Source organism: Papio anubis, chromosome 11 (genome assembly GCF_008728515.1).
Source record: "Papio anubis isolate 15944 chromosome 11, Panubis1.0, whole genome shotgun sequence".
NCBI classification, from domain to species: domain Eukaryota; kingdom Metazoa; phylum Chordata; class Mammalia; order Primates; family Cercopithecidae; genus Papio; species Papio anubis.
Window position 1 is genome coordinate 36,989,914 of NC_044986.1, and position 27,260 is coordinate 37,017,173.

General features: G+C 45.3%; 1 protein-coding gene across 10 annotated transcripts in view; it reads left to right on the forward strand.

The window, feature by feature from the left end:
• PIK3AP1 (phosphoinositide-3-kinase adaptor protein 1) overlaps positions 1-27,260 on the forward strand; it is a 126,599-nt gene that overhangs the window by 55,113 nt on the left and 44,226 nt on the right. For all 10 annotated transcript variants that reach the window (XR_004176932.1, XM_031652154.1, XM_031652155.1 and 7 more), the window contains 6 exons: positions 7,423-7,559; positions 11,496-11,640; positions 12,709-12,851; positions 12,975-13,107; positions 15,506-15,702; positions 18,709-18,898. Coding sequence is in view for 9 of the 10 variants with exons in the window: in XM_031652154.1 (XP_031508014.1) it covers positions 7,423-7,559; positions 11,496-11,640; positions 12,709-12,851; positions 12,975-13,107; positions 15,506-15,702; positions 18,709-18,898 (945 nt within the window). In the remaining variant the exon portion in view is untranslated. The remainder of the gene's footprint in view (positions 1-7,422; positions 7,560-11,495; positions 11,641-12,708; positions 12,852-12,974; positions 13,108-15,505; positions 15,703-18,708; positions 18,899-27,260) is intronic.

The following is a 27,260-nucleotide window of genomic DNA, read 5'->3' on the forward strand; positions in this document are numbered from 1 at the left end:
ATTTTTAAAGAGATTTCGTGACATCTTCATATATTAAGAAGATTAACCCCTTGTCATTTTTACTTCAAATTTTTAAACTGTTGTGATTTGCCATTTTTTTGTGTGTGTGTGATGGAATCTCGCTCTGTTGCTCAGGCTGGGGTGCGGTGGTGTGATCTTGGCTCACTGCAACCTCTGCCTCCTGGGTTCAAGTGATTCTCCTGCCTCAGCCTCCTGAGAAGCTGGGATTACGGGCACATGCCACCATGCCTGTCTAATTTTTGTATTTTTAGTAGAGACGGGGTTTAACCATGTTGGCCAGGCTGGTCTTGAACTCCTGACCTCAGGTGATCCATCTGCCTCAGCCTCCCAAAGTGTTGGGATTACAGGTATGAGCCACTGCACTCAGTCTGCCATTGGTTTCTTTGTTGAGGTATAATTCACATACCATCAGTTGATCCGTTTAAAGTGTACAATTCAATGTTTTTTCGTATATTCACATATTTGTGCAAAATTCACCATAATCAATTTTAGAGTATTTTCAATCAATTTTAGAATATTTTCATCACCTCAGAAAGAAATTTCATACCTCTTAGCTATTGTCCCACAATCCTGCCACTCTCCCCAGCCCAAAGCAACCACTAATCTACTTTCCGTCTCTATAGATTTGCCTGTCCCATACATATCTATACTTGAAATCATATAATCTGTGGTCTTTTATGACTATCTTCTTTCACTTAGCATAATGTTTTCAAGATTCATCCGTGCTGTAGCATCTATCAGTGCATCATTCATCTTTATTTATTTATCTACTTAATTTATTTATTTATTGAGACAGCGTTTCCCTCTTGTTGCCCAGGCTAGAGTGCAGTGGTGCCATCTTGGCTCACTGCAACCTCTGCCTCCTGGGTTCAAGTGATTCTCCTGCCTCAGCCTCTTGAGTAGCTGAGATTACAGGCGCCCACCACCATGCCCAGCTAATTTTTTGCATTTTTAGTAGAGACGGGGTTTCACCATGTTGGCCAGGCTGGTCTCGAACTCCTGATGTCAGGTGATCCACCCGCCTCGGCCTCCCAAAATGCAGTAATTACAGCTGTGAGCCACTGTCCTGGCCTTCTTTATCTATTATAATAAGAAAGTGTGCCTCTATTTATATAAAACAACGTGTTGTTTTGAAATGTATTTCTCTTTATTGCTGAGTAATGTTCCATTATATGGACATACCTCATTTTGTTTATCTGTTCATCGGTTGATGGACATTTGGGTTGTTTCCACCTTTTGGCTATTAGGAATGATGCTGCTGCAGCATTTTGATTTTAGTTTTTTGTTTGTTTACTAAAATTTTAAATTCATGTTATCGAGTCTTGCTCATTTAGACTGTGATTTTTTTATTTGTTTGATTAACAAATCTTTTCCCAAATCACTAGTAAAATGTTCACACGTATTTTCTTTTTAATTTTTAAAATTTGTTTATTTTTATTTTGCATTTTAACTTCTAATCCATCTAAGTTTCATTTTGACGTTATGAGAATTAGGAAGAATTGGGCTGGGCGCCGTGGCTCAAGCTTGTAATCCCAGCACTTTGGGAGGCCGAGGCGGGCGGATCACGAGGTCAGGAGATCGAGACCATCCTGGCTAACACGGTGAAATCCCGTCTCTACTAAAAATACAAAAAAAAAAAAAAAAAAAAAAATTAGCCAGGCATGGTGGCAGGTGCCTGTAGTCCCAGCTACTCTGGAGGCTGAAGCAGGAGAATGGCGTGAACCCGGGAGGTGGAGCTTGAAGTGAGCTGAGATTGTGCCACTGCACTCCAGCCTAGGCGACAGAGTAAGACTCTGTCTCAAGAAAAAAAAAAAAAAAAAGAATTAGGAAGAATCTAAATAATACCCCTCACTTACCCCTCTCCCTCATAGATAATATTTTCCGGCACCATCTGCTGAATTATCTGTCTCATTAGCCATTTCATTTAGTTTGTACTGATTGATCTTTCTCCCTCTCTTTCTTTCTTTCTTTCTTTCTTTCTTTCTTTCTTTCTTTCTTTCTCTCTCTCTCTCTTTCCTTCCTTCCCTCCTTCCTTCCTTCCTTCTTTTCCTTCCTTTCCTTCCTTTCCTTCTCTTCCTTCCCTTCCCTTTCTTCCCTTTCTTTTCTTTCTTTTCTCTCTCTCTCTCTCTCTTTCTTTCTTTCTTTCTCTCTCTCTCTCTCTCTCTCTCTCTCCCTTGCTTGACAGTGTCTCACTCTGTCACCCAGCCTGGAGTGCAGTGGCATGATCTGCAACCTCCACCTCCTGGTCTCAAGCAATCATCCCACCTCAGCCTCCCGAGTAGCTGGGACTGCAGGCACATGCCACCATGCCTGGCTAATATTTTTGAATATACTTTATATTTTAGAGCAGTTTTAGGTTCACCGCAAAATTAAGTGGAAAGCATGCAAAGTTCCATGTCCGCTCTGCTGCCCCTACGTACACACAGCCTCCTCCCACCCCCATTAACATCCAGCACCAGAGTGGCACATTTGTTACCACTGATGAATCTACAGATTGATGCATCATTATCTCTCACCCAAAGGCTGTAGCTTATATTAGGATTCACCTAGTGTTGTATATTTTATTGGTTTGGACAAACGTCTAATAACATGCACCCACCAGTATAGAATCGTACAGAGTAGTTTCACTGCCCTCAAAAGCCTCTGTGCTCTGCCTATTCATTGTTTCTTTCCTCCTAACCACTGGCAACCACCGATCCATAGTTTTCCCTTTTCCAAAATGTCATATGTCATATAGTTGGAATCATACAGTGTGTTTTCAGATTGACTTTTTTTTTTTTTAAGACGGAATTTTGCTCGTTTCCCAGGCTGAAGTACAGTGGTGCAATTTGGCTCACTGCAATCTTCACCTCTCAGGTTCATGTGATTCTCCTGCCTCAGCCTCCTGAGAGGCTAATTTTTGTATTTTTAGTAGAAACAAGGTTTCGCCACGTTGGCCAGGCTGGTCTCGAACTCCTGTCCTCAGGTGATCCGCCTACCTTGGCCTCCCAAAGTGCTGGGATTTACAGGGATGAGCCACCGTGCCTGGCTCAGATTGACTTCTTTCACTTAGTAATATGCATTCAGGTTTTCTCCATGGCATTTCAGGGCTTGCCAGCTCATTTCTTTTTGGTGCTGAATAGTACTATATTGTCTGGGTGTACCACACTCTGTCCATTCACCTACTGAAGGACATCTTGGTCACTTCCAAGTTTTGGCTGTTATGAACAAAGCTGCTATAAACATTTGTGTGCAGATTTTTGTGTGACTGTAAGTTTTCAGTTCTTTTTGGTAAATACTGAGGAGCACGATTGCTGGATTGTTTAGTAAGCTTGTGTTTAGTTTTTAAGTCTGTCTTCCAAAGTGGCTGTACTATTTTGCATTCCTACCAGCAAAGGAGAAGAACCTTGGCAAAGGATGCAAGTTCTTGTTGCTCCACTTCCTTCCCAGCATTTGGTGGTGTCAGTGTTCTCGATTCTGGCCATTCTCATAGATGTGTAGTGCTATTTCATTGCTGTTTCAATTTGCATTTCCCTGATGACATATGATGTGGACCATCTTTTCAAGATACACAGATGGCTTCTTTGCCATCCATGTGTCTTATTTGGTGAAGTGTCTGTTCAGGTCTTTTGCCCTTTTTAAAAATCAGGCTTTTTGTTTTCTGCTTGTTGAGTTTTAAGAGTTCTTTGTATATTTTGGGTACAAGTCTTTTATTAGATATGTCTTTTGCAAATATTTTCTCCCAGATGATGGCTAATCTCTGCATTCTCTTGACAATGTCTTAGAACAGATCTGTACTGGTTTTTAATGCTTTTTTAAATCCCATATTAAGTGTTTATGGGAATGAAGCCTTAATTCTGGACTGTCTCTTGTATTTAATTGCTCTGTCCATTCTGTTTTTATTTTTTTATTTTTATTTTTATTTTTATTTTTATTTTTTTTGAGACGGAGTCTCGCGCTGTGTCACCCAGGCTGGAGTGCAGTGGCGCGATCTCGGCTCACTGCAAGCTCCGCCTCCCAGGTTCAGGCCATTCTCCTGCCTCAGCCTCCGAGTAGCTGGGACTACAGGCGCCCGCCACCACGCCCGGCTAGTTTTTTGTATTTTTAGTAGAGACGGGGTTTCACCATGTTAGCCAGGATGGTCTCGATCTCCTGACCTCGTGATCCGCCCGCCTCGGCCTCCCAAAGTGCTGGGATTACAGGCTTGAGCCACCGCGCCCGGCCCATTCTGTTTTTAAATAGCTTTAATATAAAACAGGACAATCCTTTATTATGTTTTAAAACTTTACTAGAAGACATAATACCTATATAAATGGAGTTTTCCAGGGTAGGAAAAAATTAGTATTATAAAGAAGAACATTGTCCCAAATAAGATTTTAAATTCAATTGAAAGAAGATTGTGTGGCTTTTACTCTAAATATTATTTTAAAACTGAGGAGAGTTTTTTCATGGTTATTACTTTTTTTCATGGTTATTGATTTAGTCAGGTTTTTTACTTCTTTAAAGACAATTTTGATACTTTGTATTTTTCTATTAAAATTGCATTAAGATTTTCTTTTCTTTTCTTTTTTTTTATAGACAGGGTTTTACTATGTTGCCCAGGCTGGTCTTGAACTCCTGGCCTTAAGTGATCCTCCCACCTCTGCCTCCCAAAGTGCTGGGATTACAGGCATGAGCTACCACACCTGGCTGCATTGAGATTTTCTAAGCACAGAGTTCTCACTTTAATATGAATTCTTACCATAGACTTTTCACTTCAATGTGTTTCTTAAAATTTCTTAAAATATGTGTAGCTACCGTTCCTTTCTCATTTGACTAATTTATATTTTCTCCATTCTTTTCTAAGTTATATTTACTAGAGCTTTGACTCTTTGGCCAGAAGACTAGTGGGCCAGTAATTTGGGAGAAATAAAGGATTTTTCTTCATTGAAACAATGGTAGACTGCACTGTGGGTCCATCCCAAAGAGGTTATACCTGTGTGATATATTAGAATAGGTAATTGGAAAGAGGTTGAGCCATTCCAGCCACTGTGGCCACTCAGGATAGTATCTAAACAATTCTAGAGCGAGAAATAGTTCCAAGGAGCTTCTTTCTGTTTTAAGTAACCGACTGAATGTTTCAAGTCCTTGGGATTATTTTCTCATCCCAGAAGAACCTCAGAAATACTTTTTAAAATGGCACGTCCAGGAATCTAATAATAATTAACTGACACTTCATAAAATCCTTAAGAAGACGACTATGAATTGTCCCTGATCTTTTTGGCTTTTTCCATTACAAGCTCCTGTGCTGGGTGAGGGTTCCTTGGGTGGCGCGTATAGCCCTGTCCAGGGTGATGGGCCCTGGCTGTTTTAGAAGTGATCAGTCAAAGAGAGAAGGGTGTGAGGAAGGGCATATCCAGCAGAGAAAATGGCAGCCTACTGTGTTAGCTTTTGCAGGGAGTGAGGGGAGATCCAGGAGGATTAGAAAGGAGAGTTGGAGGAGACTAATGGTTCTGATGCCTAGCTAAAAACCATATCGCCTTGCTTAGAACACTCTGGGTCCTTTGCTCTATGTCTTAACACTTGATTCTGCCTGACGTACAGACAAAGACAAAGACCTGGCGGCATTCAAACAGGCCTTCTGGAGTAGCATGTCTTGGGAAAAATCACGGAGGGGAATAGTGGCAAGAGTACACGCCTCTTTGCCCGTTGCTCTCTAGGGCAGCCCATAGACATTCAGCACTCAGATAGCAGGCTCTGGGACGGGACCTCCACTCTAGGCTACTGAGATTTTAAGCTGCATGGCTAGGGAAGAAGTCCCAGCCCCTCCACTGGCCTGAGCAGGCCAGGCGTCAGTGCCTTATAGTTACAGCAATAGGATACAGTGGTACTGTGGCCCTGTAGCCCTGCCCCCACCTCGGCCTTATGGTTGTGGAAGCACAGCCTCTTCCTAGCATGACCTGGGGTCTAGGGTGAAAGCCTGTGGTTACAGCTTTCTAGGGTGCCTATCAGCAGCTGATTCGTAACCCTAGCATTCTACCAGGACAGTTGCCAAAAACTCTGCAGAGGCCAATTTTCTTCCAGGAAACCAGGCTGCAGGAATCAGCCAAAGTAACCCTTGCCTCTCACCTCCTCTGTCCTTTTAGATGATGGACTCTCTGAAGGCAGGGTTAGAGTATGATTCATCCTCGGGTTCCCTCAAGTACCTAACACATTTGGCTGGTTGTATCAGTGGTTAAGGAATGAATAAGAGCAAGCCCAAAAAATAAACTGGTGAAACTTCTCTCAACCATTCTTTTTTTTTTTTTTTTGAAACGGAGTTTCGCTCTTGTTACCCAGGCTGGAGTGCAGTGGTGCAATCTGGGCTCACTGCACCCTCCACCTCCCAGGTTCAAGCGATTCTCCTGCCTCAGCCTCCCAAGTAGCTGGGATTACAGGCATGTGCCACCACACCTGGCTAATTTTGTATTTTTAGTAGAGACGGGGTTTCACCATGTTGACCAGGCTGGTCTCGAACTCCTGACCTCAGGTGATCCGCCTACCTTCACCTCCCAAAGTGCTGGGATTACAGGCATGAGCCACTGCGCCCAGCCCTCTCAACCATTCTTAACCATTTTGGGATTCTGTCCCTCTTTGGCGACCTGATGAATGCTTTGATCTATCTCCAGAAAAGTGCAGGCAAATACATACACATGTGCATGCATGTGCACACACACACAATCTTGCACACAGCCTCAGAGGTAGGTCTATCAAAGAACAGATTCTGATTAAGAGCCCCTACCTTAGAGCTCTGGCAGGTTCTCAGCAGCGTCTCATTCTGTGCCAATACCCCACACATTTTCTCACCCCTGCTCACCAGCCCTGACTCTGTGCATGCTCTAATCTTTCCATAGTACAGGTGTTGCCTGTGGAGCCTGATTAGATTTGTCTAAAGTTTGTTGAAGATGATTGCTTTTCACTTTTGCTTCCAGAGGGGATACATTGGCTAACCATAACCCGGAGACCTAGTGGCTTTCTGGACAGTGCAGGTTTTACTTGATGTTCCAAGAATGACCTTTAAGTGGGCAGTCTGTACTTGAACCCACCTAAGGGGAAATGGCCTTCCTTCTTTCCTCACTCCTCTTCATCCCTGCAGGAAGTCTGCAGGTAAAGCTACCGGAAACCCCTTGGTTAAGACTAAACCTGCGGCGTCAGACTTTCTGGCTTTCCCCTCCACCATTGTCATCCTTCTTACTGTCATCCTGCCCTGTGGCCTGCATGCTGGTTGGCTTTTCTTCATTAGGTCCCCTTTCATGATTTCCTGAGTCGGTCCCTTCTGCTTGTATTGGTTTGACATTCAGAGCCGTTTCCTATTTTGCAATATTTGGGGCTCTCATGGGGTGGAACGTGTCCACCAGTTCTCCTTCCTGCCGTTCCCATTCAGCGGTGTCCTCTATTCTGTAGATTCTGGCTGTGACTCAGTCACTGACACGGAGCCTGAGGACGAGAAGGTTGTTTCCTACTCGAAGCAGCAGAGCCTGCCGACGGTGACTTCGCCTGGGAACCTGATGGTGGTGCAGCCGGACCGCATTCGCTGTGGGGTAGGCACTGCTGGGGGCCTGGTAGCTGGATGTCAGCACTTGGGCTTTTCAAATGCATGCATTTACTGCAGTAAAGAGAGTGGGCTCTCCTGTTGCACCTCGGTATAATTGCAACCTTCCTTTGGGATTTCTTTTGGGTACCCTGTTACCTGGGCCCTGGAGACACCCAGTTCCCCTGAGTAAGAGAGAGACTAGCCCAGAGAGATGTGTGTCATCAGTCTAAGACTTCTGTTCTATGAATCAGTAATAACATAGAGCACCTAGGAGACGGTCTGACAGGAGCATTCCAGACACTAACGCTAACCCTAGTGTTAGAGACCCGTGTCTGTTCCTGGTAGCCTGGTGCTGGGAGGAAGGAAATGCTTGTTGGACATCTGACAGCTTGCTTCTCCAACGCTGGCCACTGCCATGGCCCAAGGAAGTGCCTTGAAGCTTGATGGCTAAAACCCATTGGCCAATATTGCTTTTTAAAAGGATCAGATCAATGCCATACATCATATGACTAGCATTTTCAGGGGTGGGGCATACATTACAGATGACTTGAGTATGAGGGTTCAACTGATGAGCCACTGCCATTTGAATCCTACCCTAGTACTGATGGTTTTTCATTATTTTTCCTTTCCTAATTAAAAACGTGTGGCATTTATGATAGTTCAGAGCAGCAGAATGCTTCCTTTATGGATACAAGCTCTTTGCTAAGCTGGCTTTGTGGGCTCCTTGAGGCGAGAGGGCGTGGGAGCCTTGGCAGTGGGCAGCACTGGCTTCCTCACCCTTGTGGGTGGTTTTGTGCAGGCTGAGGCCATGAGGCATTGGGCAAGCACTTCCTACATGGGGTTGCCAACTGTTTCTTTGGGCCAGATTTAACTGATAGACATTGTATTCGTCTGTTTTCATGCTGCTGATAAAGACATACCTGAGACTGGGCAATTTACAAAAGAAAGAAGTTTAACTGGACTTCTGTGCCTCATGGCTGGGGAGGCCTCACAATCATAGCAGAAGGCGAGGAAGAGCAAAGGCATGTCTTACATGGATGGCAGCAGGCAAAGAGAGAGATAACTTGTGCAGGGGAACACCTCTTCATAAAACCATCAGAGCTCGTGAATCTCATTCACTATCATGAGAACAGCACAGGAAAGACCCACCCCCATAATTCAATCACCTCCCACCAGGTTCCTCTCACGTGGGAACTGTGGGAGTTACAATTCAAGATGAGATTTGGGTGGGGACACAGCCAAACCATATCAGACATGTTTGGTTTGGACTGCACAGTGTTTATTTATTCATTTTTTGAGACAGAGTCTCTCTCTGTCATCCAGGCTGGAGTGCAGTGGTGAGATCTCAGCTCACTGCAACCTGTGCTTCCCAGATTCAAGTAATTTTTGTGCCTCAGCCTCCCAAGTAGCTGGGATTACAGGCACACACTACCATGCCCAGCTAATTTTTTTTTTTTTTGTATTTTTAGTAGAGAGAGGTTTCACCATGTTGGCCTGGTTGGCCTCAAACTCCTGGCCTCAAGTGATCCATTCACCTCAGCCCCGCAAAATGCAGGGATTACAGACATGTGTCAACATGCCTGGCCTAGATTGCATAGTATTTTAAAAGTTAGGCATTGGCTGGGTGCAATGGCTCGCACCTGTAATCCCAAGACTTTGGGAGGCTGAAGCGGGTGGATCCCTTGAGCTCAGGAGTTTGAGACCAACCTGGGCAACATGGTGAGACTCCCATCTTTATTTTTATATTTTATTTTTAAAAATTATTTTTTAAAGTTAGGCATAAAAATCTGTGTTTTCAGCTTCCTTTGAATCAGAACCTGGTCATATTAGGCCTGAGACGACTGGCGGGGGCTGAGCAACCCTGTACATGGGCCGTGCATCCCCCAGTTGGTGGGTCCCCACAATCCCTGTTCTTTATACTCAGCCTGTCTCATTCCTTACCTTACTGGCCATGCCTTTGTGGACATTTCCATTTGAAATCTTCCCTTGCCACTTCCTGCCTTCCCCATGCCCCTCTGGTCAGGCTGTTGGGTGCCCATGGGTAAAGGTGGGTTGGAACCAAAGCATTATCTCCTTCACTTTCCTCCATGATTTTTCCAGGCTTTCGTTCCTTCTCCTGTCTTGACTGCCTGCTATCCCAGGATTCTTGTTGCTAATTTCAGGCTTCTGGATCCTGGGGAGAGGGGAAGGGGCAGGCCGGGGTTGGGTCCTGACTGTCAGTAGGAGAGACACACATTCTCATTGGCTCCTCATGCTCCCTGGCAGAAGGTGTAGGTGGGACATGGCTGGGCCTGTAGCAGGAGGGATGACCACCACAGTACATGTGTGTGCAGCCTCAGCAGCCCCAGGAGCCAGGATCACCCCCACATCACCTGTCATAAAGTCCAAGCTTGCCACACCCTCTCATGACCCTTGTCATGAAGGGCTAATCTGAAGACTTTATAGCATAGTCTTAGGAGGAACACTTGGGGATTTGCTATGGCCAGGAATCTCTCCTTTCCCCGTGTTTTTTTGGAGAGTCTGCCCTCACCAGTTCAGACTGAGAGGCTCATTCCCCCACGTAACCAGCACAGCAGAGTCACTCCATTTGGCAGGCTTGGTGTGAGATCTTAAAGCAAGCTAAAAGAGCAATTCAAGGTGCTCGATGGTTTGGGAAAATTAATCCCCTGAGAAGTTCTTTTTGCCCCATGGTAAAATCCAGGACTGCATGAAGAGCAGAAACCAGGGGGGCTTCTCTCAGGCTGCAAGGTGTGTGGCGTCTTGTTGTGATGCAGACTCTGCCTCAGTGGGGCCAGGAGGGGCCTGAGATTTTGCATTTCTAACAAGCTTCCAAGGGATGCCAACGCTGCTGCTCCCTTGGCTCCACCTTGAGTAGCAAGACTGGTCTAGAGCAGGGCTTCTCAAGCTATCTGTGGCAAAGAACTTCTAAAAAGATGTCCAATTCTGAAATGGACCAATGATTTCATTAAAAACAATGTAACAGAAATGCTATCCAAAATGAAATAAAAAGACATATAAATGGCCAGGCACAGTGGCTCACACCTGTAATCCCAGCACTTTGGGAGGCCAAGGCAGACAGATCACCTGAGGTCAGGAGTTCGAGACCAGCCTGGTCAACATGGTGAAACCCTATCTCTACTAAACATACAAAAAGTAGCTGGGCGTAGTGGCAGGTGCTTGTAGTCTCAGCTACTAGGGAGGCTGAGGCATGAGAATCGCTTGAACCTGGGAAGATGGAGGTTGCAGTGAGCCGAGGTCGCACCACTGCACTGCAGCCTGGGTGACAGAGTGAAGCTCTGTCTCAAAAAAAAAGCCTATAAAGTGTCAGCCTTAAGTTTTTTGTTTTGTTTTGTTTTTTATGTCTTTTTTTGAGACAGAGCCTTGCTCTGTTGCCCAAGCTGGAGTGCAGTGGCACAACCTTGACTCACTGTAACCTCTGCCTCCCGGGTTCAAGTGATTCTCCTGTCTGAGCCTCCTGAGTAGCTAGGACTACAGGCACCCACCAGAACTCCTGGCTAATTTTTGTATTTTTAGTAGAGGCGGGGTTTCACCATGTTAGCCAGGCTGATCTCAAACTCCTTACCTCGTGATCCGCCCACCTCTGCCTCCTAAAGCGTTGAGATTACAGGCGTGAGCCACCGTGCCCGGCCAAGTTTTACTATTATTATTATTGTTATTGTTATTGTTATTATTATTATCAGCTTCAACAGACATAAAATGACTCCATCCAATTGCTATAAACATGTACTCTTGGTTTTTGTGACTTGTCTCATTAGGACTGGTAGCAAACAGTTCACTGCCCAGCACTGGACCACTGAGTCCACCCTGTCCCCAAGGACCCTCACTAGGTAGAGCTGGGGCAAGACAGCTGGGGAGACCCTCGGGCCCAACACCCTACGGGGATCTGAGAGGAGAGGGGATAATGACTGGCCTCCCATTTCAGGCAGAAACCACTGTCTACGTTATTGTGAGATGTAAGTTGGATGACAGTGTGGTGACGGAAGCAGAGTTTTCTCCTGAGGATTCTCCCTCTGTAAGGATGGAAGCCAAGCTGGAGAATGAGTACACCGTTTCCGTGAAAGCTCCCAGTAAGTAGTCCCCTGTGAATGTGATGCCATAGGGCTTCATTGCTTATTTGCTATGCTGTCACCAATGCCAGGTATTATCATTTTAAATATGTTTGCTACTTTGATATTTTGTTTTTTGTTGTTTGTGTTTTGTTTTTTGTTTTTTTTGAGATGGAGTCTCGCTCTGTCACCCAGGCTGGAGTGCAGTGGTGCCATCTCGGCTCACTGCAGGCTCCGCCTCCCGGGTTCACGCCATTCTCCTGCCTCAGCCTCCTGAGTAGCTGGGACCACAGGCACCCGCCACCATACCCGGCTAATTTTTTGTATTTTTAATAGAGCCAGGGTTTCACCATGTTAGCCAGGATGGTCTCAATCTCCTGTCCTAGTGATCTGCCCGCTTCAGCCTCCCAAAGTGCTGGATTAGAGGCGTGAGCCACTGCGCCTGGCTACTTTGATATTTTTTAAAGAGTGGTCCATTGTTTTCCTATGCATTTCTTTGATTACTAGTGTGGGTGAATATTTTTCCATGGTCTCTATTGTCGCATTTCCTCTTTGGTAAATCTCTGTGGTTGGTGTTATTTTTAATTTTCTCTTTCCCCCTCAAAACCCCTTCCTGTGGTATAGCATCCCGCCCGAGGGAGAGCGCGTAGTCATGACAGCAGCTCATGACTTGCAGTGAGCTAATTCAGCTGCCCCAATGTGGCAGAAACACAGTTTCACCTCCCATGATTTTTTCCCTCCTTCTGTGACCACTGGCCTTTGTGTAAAGTGCCTTAAACCTGAATTTTCTTCCTGTGCATTGAGGCACTGGGCCTACAGTAGTGAGTAAAAAGATGAAAATTTTTGAAAATTAAGTTGCAAACCCAATGAGGATAAATTGCTGTGGCCCAGAGCCCTGCCATGTACTGGTTTACTCACCTGCTACCTCCACCCTTTCCCTCACTCCCACCCCAGCTCACCTCCAAGATCTTTCTTCCAGCCCCCAATTAGTGTCCTCACTGCTTAGATGGAGTGTGTATATCCATAGCCACTTTTCCCTGGATGCTTGTTTTTCCTGGGAATTTTGATAGCGTCTTTTCTTCTGTTCAGACCTTTCATCTGGGAATGTTTCTCTGAAGATATATTCTGGGGACTTAGTGGTGTGTGAAACTGTTATCAGCTATTATACTGACATGGAAGAAATTGGGAATTTATTGTCCAATGCCGCGAATCCTGTAGAATTCATGTGTCAGGTAAGGATATTGCAAGCCTGAGCTTTCTGGGCATGTAATTTCTGCTCTGGCTTATCAGTCTTGAATCTGCAGGATGGAAGAGAGCTGGATTTCAGATCTGACCATCTTCACTTTTGTATTCAGGCCTTTAAAATTGTGCCCTACAACACAGAGACCCTTGATAAACTGCTAACCGAATCCCTGAAGAACAATATCCCTGCAAGCGGACTGCACCTCTTTGGAATCAACCAGCTGGAAGAAGAAGATATGACGACAAGTAAGTCGACAGTCAAACCTCAGGAAACCAACGTGGGCTGATTCCAGCCTGCTGGTTTTAGCATCCCATCAACATATGCCTTTACCTTCTGCTATAACTCTTCTGGGTCCCTTCTCTATAACCTATCCTGTGGTAAGGACTCATTCTTGACTGGGTAGCCTCATTTTTCTAAATTGCAAATCTGAATACTTTACCCCCTTCTCAAAACACATGTGGTGGCTTACGGAGGAGTAGGAATTGAGTGATTTTAAATCGGTTTGGCGTAAGCTAATGGAGCTTGTAATGATTATTCCTCATAGGGATAGTGTGAGGAACAGATAAACTAAGTACTGTCAGGGGAGGTTCCCATTTGCCTTCTAGATAAAATCCAAACTGCTTAACCTGTAAACAAGCGCTCATCTGTCTCCACACTCCCTCTTGTCTTTTCTATGCTTTGATCTGCAAGAGGTATGAGCTTTTTTCACCTGTCTTTTGCCACTTAGACTCATGGAAAGACAGTCCTTCCTCCCTGCCTTGGTTGCTGTTTACCTGGCTAACTTCTCTTACTTCCCTGTAGCAGCTTAGGTAGCACTTCCCCTAGAAGGCCTTCTCCAGACCTCCAATAGGTTCCATTCACCTGCTTTGGCAACCCCCGACCACCAGCACATTGTTTGCCATTGACCTAGCACTCCTCAGCTGCGTCTGTCTTCTTTGCTAGGCTGTCTGCTCAGTGAGAGCTGGAACTGTTCCTGGGCAGCTGGCTCTTTGTAGGCTCTAAACAAGTACTTGTTTAATGGGAGAGGAGCAGCCTCTTGTGCACGTGTGACATGCTGGGAGCTGGGAGAGTCACACCCCTTGCACAGGGATGGTGCTTGGTGTGACCGGATGCCTATTGTAGTGTTTCGGTGGACGCTACCATTCCTTCATGCTATGGTTGCACTACACAAATGGGACCCAAGTCTCTGGTTACCTTCTGCCTATGGTCCATCCTTCTACAGTCTAAGAGAACCATAAGGATGAGGTTACATGACCTTCAAGGCCTTCTCCTGGGGGATTCTCTTTCATATTGCCTCTCCCCATCTTCCTACTATGGAATGTTCTTGCAGCACTTTTGTAGATGTGACTATTCTCTATTAAGCTTGGGGCTTAGGAGGAAGTATTTCATAACCTGACAATCTGGGATCCTGGGAATACTTTCAGACCCTTCATTCCAAGGATCATATTTGAAGTAGAAGGCTAGGTTTGTCATGTTAAAAAAATATACATTTGTATATAAATATATATCTATAAAGTTGTTGGGCTTAAAAAAAACGTTTATGAAAAAAAGAGATTTGTCCCCAGCTCTGCAAACACAAACATGTCCATTTTCTTAGTTGAGTTTAACTTGCTATATTCAGATGTCAGTGGGTGGAGGGGTCCGTGGGGACCCAGCACCTCTCTGGAGTACTTTGCTTTCCACCAATTAGGGAGTGAACTGATGTTCTGGCGGGGCTTGTGTGCATTAAGACCAACGTTCAAAATCTCTCCTAAATAAGAACCCTGCTGAATACTGTCTTAAACGAATCCTCCCAGGTCCTTTTGAGATAGTCTGGAAGTATTTTCTGGTTGAGAACTAAAGGCTGTGGAAAGTCTAAGGAACATACCCAGGATTACTTGGTGTACTTATCATGAAATTAGGAATAAGGGCTAAGAGGATGAACTTCTTTCTTTTAATCAGCACGAAACAACAGCTTTAAAAAATACATGCTCTGAACTTTGCAGAGAAGTTCAAAACATGATTCCTATTGTACTTTGTGGCTGCTAGCTAAGCCTTTAAAAAAACCCAGCACATTTTGCATTGGTACTTTTTGTCAGGATTTTCCAGTCCTGTTAGAGAAGATGGTAGGATATTCATTATTAGATTTGCTAATTAATTAAAATGTTATGGCCGGGTGTGGTGGCTCGTGCCTGTAATCCCAGCACGTTGGGAGGCTGAAGCAGGTGGATCACTTGAGGTCAGGAGTATGAGACCAGCCTGGACAACGTGGTGAAACTCCATCTCTACTCAAAATACAAAAATTAACTGGGTGTGATGCACATCTGTAATCCCAGCTACTTGAGAGGCTGAAGTGAGAGAATCACTTGAACTTGGGAGGCAGAGGTTGCAGTGAGCCAAGATCATGCCACTGCACTCCAGCCTGGGTGACAGAGCGAGACTCCATCTCAAAAAAAAAAAAAAAAAGTATTTCCTCTGCATCTGAGGACATGATCTTCAGTGGTGTCCTGAAGGAAGCTGTTAGGTGTTAGGTCAGAAAATCAATAAGTAATGGCTGAGTGCCTACTGTTGCCATGCTAGTCTTGGCAGCTTCATCTCCATGAACAAGGGCACCCTGTGCTTTTATTTTTATCTGTCAATTAAGTTTTCCTTGATAATTTTCAGATCAGAGGGATGAAGAGCTGCCCACCCTGTTGCATTTTGCTGCGAAGTATGGACTGAAGAACCTCACTGCCTTGTTGCTCACCTGCCCAGGAGCCCTGCAGGCATACAGCGTGGCCAACAAGCATGGCCACTACCCCAACACCATCGCCGAGAAACATGGCTTCAGGGACCTGCGGCAGTTCATCGATGAGTATGTGGTAAGGTCAAGGCAGGAGGGGCCCAGGATTGGAAATGCACGCTGTGATAGGATGGCTGCCCTTTCACCCAAAATTCGAATAGATTTTATCTCTAGCATGTCCTCATGTGCCTCTTCTGGCTGTGGGTAGTATGTGTGGGCTTAAGAAATGAGGTCTAGAGTCACATGGACCTGGGTCCAAATTCCTGTACCAACCCTTGTTAGCCTTGTGATGTTGGGTAAGTCACGTATCCTCTCTCAGTTTCCTAATATGCAGAAGGAAGATAATCATAGTTCGAGTCATAGAGTTCTTTTGAAGGTAAAATGGAATCATTTTGTATTAAGCACTGAGGTTCACCCTCAAAGAATTTACAGAAACCTTTATAGAGTGAATCTGCTGAAAGTAGAGGCTGATACCTCCCCCCACCTCCCCACCTGCCTCCAGGGCACCTTGGTGGGATGCTCCCAGCTGCCTCACCCACATTCAGGGCCCGGTGAACTGTATTAGGCTTGGTTTCTTCTTTAGCAGAGACCACAATAAAGCTATGCACCTGGAAGGCATCAGGGCAGCAACTCTGAGGCCCACCTCCTGCTGACAGCCTCGCTTTCTCTTTCTAACCCCCTGCCTGGATCCCATCTTAAGACAGGCAGGCACACCCAGTTTATCTGATCATCTGGTTTGGGGCCCTCAGCTCCTCCTCGAACACTGACTTCTGGGTCCTTCTTTGAGGCTGATCGCACTGCATGTCTACCTCTTATTCCATGCCCCAGTATGGCCTCTGATGCCTGGGAAGCAGCTGCTCTTCCTGATCCCAGTCCTTTGTGGTTTTCCTCCTTCTTCACAGACTCCCAGAGGGTACCTGAGAATAGCTCAGCCTCTCGCATGGGGCTGTGACCTCACAGGGAGCAATAAACACAGCCCAGTCTTGCTGTCGACCTCCAGACAGGAGGGAGCCTGACATCTCCCCAGAAACTTAACTCTCTGCTCTGTGTTGGAAAATCTACAAGACAGTGATTCACGGAGGCACACAGAGGGGACTTCCCAGTGTTTACAGGTGTATAAGTGTTTTGAATAAAATGGTGTGAGTCCTTTTTTTGGGCATCACTGACACAAATAAGGCTAAAAGGTGCTCTCACTCTGGGTGTATTTACTCAGTTTTTTCCTTAAAGTCACAAATGTACCAAATGTAGCATTTCATTTCCATGCCAATAGTTTTTATTAATAACCTACTGTGTTCATATTAGTAACTAGTATTTATTGAATGTATTTGATTTGAAAATGTATTATCTCATTTAATCCCCACCACAATCCTTTGAAGTTGACAGTATTGAGAGCCAATACTTTACAAAAGAGGAAAACGGCTTAGAAAGGCAAAGTCATTGTGCTTAGGGCCACAAACTATTCAGGGCAGAGATAGGATTTGCACCTAGTTTGATACTAAAGCCAGGGCTTGTTATCCTGTTGTATTTAACTGGCATGTTGAAAGATGCACTTTCAGTTGGTGCTGAAGTTAATCTAGGTCACAGTGTCTTTGCTTTCTTCCTATGGTCACCTTCAACCAATGCAGCTTCAGCATTCTGATCAAAAGACTGTCCCTTTGTGTTGCTTATGGCCTCTTAGAACTGTCCCATTTCCTTTTGTCACCACATCAAAACCAAAGGCCAGATCTTGAATCTCCAACATTTCACAGCTGTCATCTGGCTTATTGGGTCTCGTGAGGAAACTAACGAAGTGTCAATCAAATATTAGTTATCTTAGGGTAGTGGTGGTGAAAATGAGGATTTTTGTGGGTTGATGCTGAAATAAAGATTGTGAAACACCAAAGTTTCTTACCAGGAAAAGTTGTGCAGAGGTTTCAGGGAAGTCACCTCTCTGGCTTCATAATCACATGGAAGCAGGATGGCAGTGGGAGGTGGGGGAGAACCTTTCTGATGTCAGGACACTTTCTCCAAGATCATCTCTCCTTTTGGGCACACAGGATATAAAATTGAGGCCCGAACCCCTGGAAACGGTCAGGGTTCCTGACAGTTTGGAGGAGCCTGCGAAAGGAACAGGGGCTAGTGTGCCAAGCTGCGGAGTGAGCTCTGACTGCACACAGTGCGAGAACACCTTAGCTGCATTCCTGTTCAGCTCATTTGAATTTCTGCGTGGCTAGTCAGGAAAGGTCACACCTTCTTGTGTCATTTTTTCCCTTTGGAGGAACCACTAGGGTGTGGAAGAAAGATCAAAGATCGGATTGCAAGCCCTTGAGTAAGATACTAGATTTTTGTGAGCTTTGCTTTTCTGGTCTGTAAACTAGGGAATATTATACCTTTCTCTAGCAGTAGTGGAATGGATTACAGGAGATAGGGTATAGACAAATACCTAGCATCGCACCTGACATTTAAAAGGTGCTCATGGGAAAGTTTTTTTTAAATTATTATTATTTTTTAGACAGAGTCTTGCTCTCTTGCCCAGGCTGGAGTGCACTGGTGCGATCTTGGCTCACTGCAACCTCCCCCTCCTGGATTCAAGCAATTCTCATGCCTTGGCCTCCTGAGTAGCTGGGATTCCAAGCGTGCTCTACCATGCCCGGCTAATTTTTGTATTTTTAGTAGAGATGAGGTTTTGCCATTTTGGCCAGGCTGGTCTTGAACTCCCGACCTCAGGTGATCCACTCACCTTGGCCTCCCAAAGTCCTGGGATTACAGTGTGAGCCACCACACCTGGCCATGGGAAAGTAATTTTTAATTTGTATCCTCTGGTCAGTGGACATTTAGTGAGTATCTCCTGAGTGCCTAACTCTGTGCTTAGTGTTGTAGGAAGATACGAAGATTAAAACAAAAACATAAAAGAAACTAAAAAAAGGTGGGAAGCCTGGCCTCAAGGAGCATTCAGTCAGGCGGGAAAATACAAATACACACAACCAATTGCAATCCTGACTCATGGGAACCTTTACTTTGCTGGCCACAAGTGCCTTTGGGGGCCAAGTTCCACCCAGAAAGCCAGGCGGCCTCAGTGCGCCGTGGGTCTCGTCTTCTCTTTCAGGAAACGGTGGACATGCTCAAGAGTCACATTAAAGAGGAACTGATGCAAGGGGAGGAGGCTAACGCTGTGTACGAGTCCATGGCCCACCTTTCCACAGACCTGCTCATGAAATGCTCGCTCAACCCCGGCTGTGACGAGGATCTCTATGAGTCCATGGCTGCCTTCGTCCCAGCTGCCACTGAAGACCTCTGTAAGTAGTACGACCCAATTCTGCTTCCACCTTTCTGCTGAGAAACAGCTTTTCTCATTCCAGTTGACGACAGCGTGGGGCAGTCCCTACTTACCCTCACTTCACCCCAGAGAGATGAAGGTCCTGTTTTACACAAAGCTAGGGCTGGAGTCATGGCTGTGACAAGCAGAATTCTTCTCCAAACTTCCTCTATTGTGACTGCTGGGAGAGTTTAAGCAAATATCTGGAAGTCAGAATTGATGAAGTCATTGCCTCATGATCTGAGAGGCCAAATTGGTGGCTCTCAGCCCTCAGTCTCCATGGGTCCTTTTTATAACAAACATGTTGTAATACCCCCTTTCCTACTCTGACATGAGGTTTATATATTATATAACCTACCTACATATAAAATTCTCAGAAATCAAATATACTGCCCTAATTGAAATAGGAAAGAGAAATTAAAGAAGAGGACATGCTCAAACATGCCTGCACCAGAAGTCATGACAAAATAGTCAGATGCAGACACACTCAGAATCACTGTGAACATTATGGCTTCAAACATTGACTGATACACGTCTGCAGTCTTGGTGGCTCAAATGATGGGAACAATGTTGGCACTGGCATCCGGATTTTCCTAGATGATGAACAACTCTATGATTTCCTTTCCATTTTCATAGAAATTGAATTTCTAACAAATTAAGTGCAAAAATAAGATGTGTTTATATGTGAAACAGTTTAGGTTCTAGGCTCAGAAAATAATAAGCAGATTTTTTGAGGGCGAGGGGTAATATGATCTTATTGCATTAATATATAGTAAACTTATTTTCAAAATATTCTTCAGGATCATGATTTTTCTTGTAAACTGTTTACAAACTTTGCCCATATTTTATTATCTTGTTTTTTCCAATGCAAAGTAATACATTTTGACAAAAGTGAATGAGCAGTAAAAGTTCCCCTCCAGCACCTAAACTCAAAACAAAATAGGAACGTATAACTGAGTTGAGAGAAGTTATGTGACTTGTGACTCCCAGTCAATATGGCATTAGTAATAATTAGTAATAAAATTATAGGTATATTTGTTTATATTTTTGCTTGTATCTGCTGACATTAAATTTAAAAATATACACATACATGTACAGATACACAGATGTGCAGAAATATACATAAAGGTATAAATATGTATCATAAGTGCTTTTTAAAACTTAAATGTATGTCTAGAGGAATATTTGAAAGTCACGAGGGACGTGAAACACCTCTTCAATGGGCAGGGCTGTCCCACACATGGCAGGATGTCTAGGGTCCTTCCCCCTTTTACTAAATGCCATCTCCTTGGTGACCACCCAAAACACCCTCATAGATTTTTCCAAACGCCACCACCCTTGAGAACCACTGATCTAGGTAACAGTGGATGTGATCTCCACGCACATACTGGAGTTGAAGCAGGAGACCCACACAGCAGGCCCTCTAAGAGGCTTATTCATGTGTTACCATCATTCACTATCAAATGCTAAGCATGCGGAGGCACCACTGGAGACTTAGCCCTCCTTCCCTATGGGTTTCATTAATAGATTCAAGAAAGAGAAGTATCCACCAAGGTATCAGCATTATGGATGGGGGAGTTTCTGGAATGGGCTAGATTGAGTATTACAAGCCTTCAGCCTGAAAAGAAGACGGTAGGGCCCTGGGCCCACAGGGAGGCGGGCCTGACTTTCCCATCCGTGAACTCATGGAAGAGCAGGCGCCAACAGGGTGCCTTGGAGAGAAGGCATAGGTTGATCAGAGGGCCAGAGGCAGTCTCTGATGCCAGCAAGCCTTTGACACCGATCCCAGAACCTGCAAGATGTGGTCCAGTGGTTGTTTAGGTGTTTGTCAGTTAGATTGGGTGCTCCTTTAGGGGAAAGAGCAGTAAAAGCTCCCTCCAGCACCTAACTGGGAGGCTTGGAAGTGCTGGTGGAAGCTCTTCCCAAATGAGCTGTGCCTTGACATGGATGTGGGGAGAGAAAGCATCATCACTACCATCCACACCCTTGATCTCACTGAAGTCCGAAAGCTACCCCACTAGGATGCTTTTCTTACCTGCACTTTACAAATGGGGAAACAGAGGCACAGAGGGACTGAACATTCCCAAAGTGTCACAGCCAATCAGTGATAGAGCCCAGATTTGAATCCAGATTTCTCTGTCATTAGGACCATATTCTGTATACTGTGGCAGAAATTGTTATCCAACACCACACATTTTAGTCGTGGTTCCTTTTGGAAAAACCATCTAGCCTCTATAGCCTTTCTTCCCCTATCTGCAACTCCAGATATTGGATAACAAAGCAGCCTCTGGCGCCCCCTAGCCTTGCCCATCATCCTATCCATATACTCAATAAGCATTTCTGGAGCATCTAGCACATTTCAGTTACTGATCTCTTCTGGTTGTTGGAGATACAGGCAGGGAAGTGGGTAGGACCAATCCTTTCCATTGTGGAATAGGGACTCACTCACAAAAGAACACTTGGAGAACCACCAGTAGCCACTTGAATCTGGAGACTGCATCATCCTTTCTGCCCTGTGTCTTTGCTATGAAACTACTGGACAATTAAAGAAAGCCCTACTTTATTGGCAGTTTAGTGTTGACAGAGCCTTACACTTGTTGTCCCCCTGGATATTCTAACACATGCCGTGCTCCCACCACAGCACTGGAAACCTGCAGGGAATGCCAAAGGTGTCTCTCCCATTATTCCTGGTCTGCTGGGCCCCTCACAGCAGGATCGGTGAGGTTTACCCGGGCTTCCCAAGGCAGCAGTGTGCTGTGGAGCTAGCCTGGTTTGTAGCCAACTGGCAACTTGTAAAGTCACCCGGGCCAGGGGGCTTCTGGGTGCCATGGAGCTGGAAGGAGGCTACCAGTGGGGGAGGCAGGCTGTCACATTTGGCTGCTTTTTGCATAGGAAAAGGAAACTCACCACATTTTTCTTTTTCCTTCCTTCCTTCCTGCCTGCCCTTTTTTTTTTTTTTTTTTTTTGAGACAAGTTCTGGCTCTATTGCTCAGGCTAGAGTGCAGTGGCACAATGCCAGCAATCCCAGCTCCCTGTAACCACTGCCTCCCGGCTCAAGCCGTCCTCCCACCTAAGCCTCCCGAGTTACTGGGACTACAGGCATGAACCACCATGCCCAGTTAATTTTTTGTATTTTTCATATAGATGGGATTTTGTGATGTTACCCAGGCTGGTCTTGAACTTGTGAGCTCAAGCAATCCGTCTGCTTTGGCCTCCCAAACCAAAGTGTTCCAAGTTATTCCAAGTGCTGCCAGGTGTTCCAAGTTATTACTCTGCTGGGATTACAGGCGTGAGCCACCGTGCCCGGCCCACATTTTTCATTTCCCCGATTATATGAACTCTGAATTTTCTGACTCTAGACATGGTTTGTTTTGTGTTTCTGTCCCTGTGGCTGTCAAGTTTAACCTTGAGAATGATCGCTTACCTCCTGGCTCAGAAGCAGCAGCAACTTGGACTTGGGGAGGAATAATTCATTTTCCTAAGGGTGGCTCAGTAGGTGACAAGGTAGCTTAATTCATAAAGAAGTAGGATAAAGGACAAACCGCTAAATCTAAAATGTGTATTTGCAGCACCCCCCAGCAGAGTAATAACTTGGAACGCCTGGCAGCCCTTTCAAAGTCCACGGACTGCCTGTGTCTCCGTGATCTCACCTGACCACCCTAGGGTTTAGTGCATAGGATGATCTCTGTTTCACAGGAAAGAAAACTAAGGCTCCAAGATTTAGTAACTTACCTAAGTCCCATCAAGGGAGGACTGGATCAGGAATCTGTGTCTTCGAATTCCCAGGAGGCAAATCTGTCTGCTGTCCCACTGGAATATAGGGCTCTCCTGGCCTGCCCTTGTAGGGTCTGCATTTGTCAGCCCTGAGATAGACACTTATACAGGGGCTATTTCTAAATGTCTAGATTGCCACATTTATCAGTGCCCCACCATTGACTGTGGTAACCCTAGAGGCTGAAAATAACCATATTAAGGAAATTAGGCTGTGTTCATTCACTCACTCGCTCACTCATTGATTCACTCACAGGACAAACATTATAGGGTGGCAGGCTTTAGGCCGGTTTCAGACCACTGCTTTGGAGATCACCTAACTGTTGTTGGGACAAATCTTTCTGACTTGAGTTTGGGAAAGGGGTGGTAATGAGGTTGCTTCTCCAAAGAGAATCCAAGGCAACCACCTGAGTTGGAAGGTTATAGGGGAAGCTCCCAGTGTTAACTGAAATGGGGTTGGAGAGAGGTGTTGGGTTCTGACCATGAGATCGTACAATTCTGCTCCAATCTCTCCTTCCCCTGAACTTGCTTGCGTGGGTGTACACACACACACACACACGCACACACGTCACACTCACAAGTCTTTAGTTTAGATATGCTGCCACCAGGTGGTAACTACGTGTCTTTGTTATCAAACCTTCAACTTTGCTCCCAATTCTCTTGAGAATTTTTTGATCAAGGCCCCACAGATCAGTCGGGCATGGTGGCTCATACCTGTAATCCCAGCATTTTGGGAGGCTGAGGCGGGAGGATTGCTTGAACCCAAGAATTTGAGACCAGCCTGGGCAGCATAGTAAGACCTCGTTTCTGCAAAAAAATTTTTAAAAATTAGCTGGGCGTGGTGGCACATGCCTGTGGTCCCAGCTACTCAGGAGGCTCTGGTGGGAGAATTGCTTGAGCCTGGGCATTCAAGGCTGCAGTGAGCCATGACTGCGCCACTGCATTCCAGCCTGCTAACAAAATGGGGTCCTGTCTCAAAAAAAAAAAAAAAAAAAGACCCCACATATTTAAAGCATCAACTTCCACACCTTATTATGTAAGAGATAAAATGTCTTTATTGAGGACAAGCTTATACAAACATTAAATAAAACTCCAGGCAAATGTCCGTGGGTGTTTTCACTATCTCCTCATCTTTTTCTGTCTTAGTTCTTCGTCCCCTGCCCTTACCTTGGAGAATGATATGGTAAGTCCTGGTGGTCCCTGGACCTAGGTGATTAATTTTGTGTTGAAAGCTTGCCCAGTGACTGGTCACCTCTCTGAGGCTCTGGGTAGAATGGCCTTGGGAGCCAGTTCTGGGAGGCCCTTGTCCAGTCTGTTTCCAAGGTAATCTGCTTTGTGGGTTGTAGCTTTGCTTCAATACCTGAGAGCCTCATTTTTCTTCCACAAAGCGAAAGGAACGAAAGGAGAAAGGTGTTATGATCTTGCCGTTAGAAACTGCAGACTCACTAATCAATCCCAGAGGACTGTTCTGCTCCATGTTACCCCTGCACTGAACTTTTCTTCTGAACCCCTGATCCCTACCTCATGGTTCTGTAGCTCAAGTGTTTATGTAGTGGAGAGCTGACTTAGCTCTAGCTAACTTGCCAGCTTCCCTTAGCAACCTCCTTGGTAACTGGCATCTTTGTAACAGATCATTTCCTGCAGTGTTTTCTTTACCTGATCTCTCTGATTACAGCCCCTCTCTGCAAGCTGGGTTCTGTCTGAGCTGGGGGCACACTTGGGGACTGTAAAGAACCTCACAGCCCAGCCCTGTAGGTCTGAAACCAACTGAAGGATGATTTGTATGCAAAATGACTACATTACTGGTTTGCTTATGAGACATACTGTCTTTCCTATCTGCATCCTTTTCTCTCAGGAGCCTCCCTCCCTGTGACTGCTGAGGCTCTGTCATCCTCCTGCCATCCCTTTTGGGAGGATTCTGGCGAGTAGAGCCAAGAGATGCCTCAAGACCCGTGGGCCTGGGTGCACAGCATGAATTCTCACCTGCAAGGACAGAATCCACTGGGGAGCAGGGAGATGAGCTCAGCGTACCTCCTGACTTCTTGTTGCTTTTTGCTCCTCCATAAATAAACGAACTATGTTGGGGACATAGGGACTTAGTGAAGGCATGCTGGATTGAATGTTTTAAAAAGATAAAATCCCCATCGCCAGCAGCAACCTTGCTCCCTTCTGAACCTGCACAGCTTGCAGGTCACGCTTTCCTTGGGACACTGCACACACATCCCCTGGGGCTCTAGTTATATACAGGCTTCTCTGGTCACCCTCTCCTGGCCTCGATAGGAAGCATGTCTTACAGCTTTGTATCATCCATAGTGCCCATCCCAGTGCTGTACACAATAGGTGTTCAATGATTTCTTGAATTTGAGCTACCGGAAAATAAGATGTAATTCTCGACTTTGTGGGTGGAATAGTGTGTCGGTATTCCAGTGCAAAGACCTCACCCGCCTGATAGGTGGTACTGAGACATCTGTTAGGTGTCCCCGAGTGTGGGACATCTCAGGGTGGCAGTAACTCCATTGGTCACTACAAGCTGCCTTTTCTTTCATGTTCCCATGCACTTGATTCTTCCTTCTGCCTAAATTGCCTTTCTCTTTTCTCAGCTTGGGAAATGCCCAGATTCCTTCACAAAGCCCAGATGCCTTCATATTCATGTGTTCGTTTGTTTTTCCTTTATTAGTTTGTTCATTCATCCATTCAACAAATATTTATGAAACCTCTCGTGTTTAAATCACGCTGTGCTAGGTGATGATGAGTCATTAAACAAGCTGGCATGAAACTTGCCTTTCAAAGCTTACATTCTAGTGAGAGAGCTGGATGTTAAACAAAAACACCACATAACTGAATATATAACCACAAACTGTGATAGTGCTGTGGAGGAAAAGGACACTGCTTTGAGAATGCAGGTGGGGCTGTGTTCAGGTGGGCTACCACATGGGACTCACTGCACAGCACCACAAATGCATCCCATAGACTCACTCCTGCATGGCAGAGGGTCTTTGTGCTTGCCGGGGGTACTGTATTGAGGCATTTGTCTGCATAAGAAAACCACAGAACTTGTTTGCAGCTTCTCCTAAACTATTTATCCTCAGTCCTTTCTTCATTGCCAATGTCAACCATCACTCATTAGCCCTGTAACTTTACACTGCTATTCTCGTGTGTGTGTGTGCGCGTGTGTGTGTGTCTTAGTCTGTTTTCTGTTGCTATAACAGAACGCCATGAACTGGGTAATTTGTAAAGAAAATAAGTTTATTTAGCTCACGATTCTGGAGGCTGGAAAGTCCAAGAGCATGGTTCTGGCATCTTGTGCGTCATAACATTGTGGAAAGTATTCACATGGCAAAAGGACAAGAATAGGAGAGCCAGAGGGGTCTTGCTTTCATAACAAAGCTACTCCTGTGATAATAAACCCACTCTCATGATAGCAACATTAATCTATTCATGAGGATGGAGGGATTAAGTTTGGAACACATGAAATTTTGGGGCACACATTCAAATCAGCACTCTGCTCCTAGCCTCCAAAATTCCTGTCCTTCTCACATAAAAAATACATTCATTCATTTCCAATTGCCCCAAAAGTCTTAACTCGTTCCAGCATCAACTCAGAAGTCCAAAGTACGTAGCCCAAAGGCCTCAGAACCAGGAAGCTGATTGTGTAACTCTCAGTCTCAGCTCGAAAGCCTGAGAACCCGAGGGGAGAGCAGCTAGTGTATGTCCTATAGTCCGAAGGGTGGAGAGCCTGGAGTTCCGATGTCCAACCCAGAGAAGAAGAGTGTATGGATGGCAGTGTATGCCAGCCCCTGGGGAGACACCAGTTCACCTTTTGTCTGTTTTTGCTCCATTAGGGCCCTGAGCTGATGAGATGATGCCCGCCTACATTCAGGGTGGATCTTTTCTACTCACATGCTTCTCTTCTGGAAACACCCTCACTCTAGGTATTCCCTAATACAGTCAAGTTGACACCTAAAATTGACCATCACAGGCCAGGCATGATGGCTCATGCCTGTAATCTCAGCACTTGGGGAGGCCAAAGTGGGCAGATAGCTTGAGTATAGGAGTTCAAGATCAGCCTGGGCAATATGGCGAAAACCCATTAAAAAAAAATTTTTTTTTAAAAATTAGCCAGACATGGTGGTGCGTGCCTGTAGTTAGGAGGCTCAGGTGGGAGGATCACCTGGGAAATTGAGGCTGCAGTGGGCCATGATTGTGCCACTGCACTCTAGCCTGGGTGACAGAGTGGGACCTTGTCTCAAAAAATAAAATAAATTAACTATCACAGAGTGTGTGTGTGTGTGTGTGTGTGTGTGAGATTGCATATCTCTCCCATCTCTCCCTCTCCCTCTTTCTTCCATCCCATTACTTCTTAAGCGTACAGAAAAGCTGGACTTTTTTATTGGCATGGTCAGTCGAACCATTCTACCTGGGGGCAAACTGACCCATTAGGTTCCAGGTTATCTTCAAATGTTTGACTATAATGCTCCTTGCTCTAAGGCTCTCTTTTTAGCCACAAAAGATTCTTGCTGGGGAAAAAAAATTCTTCTGGTCTCCTTTCAGGGTTTGGAAGCCTTCTAGAA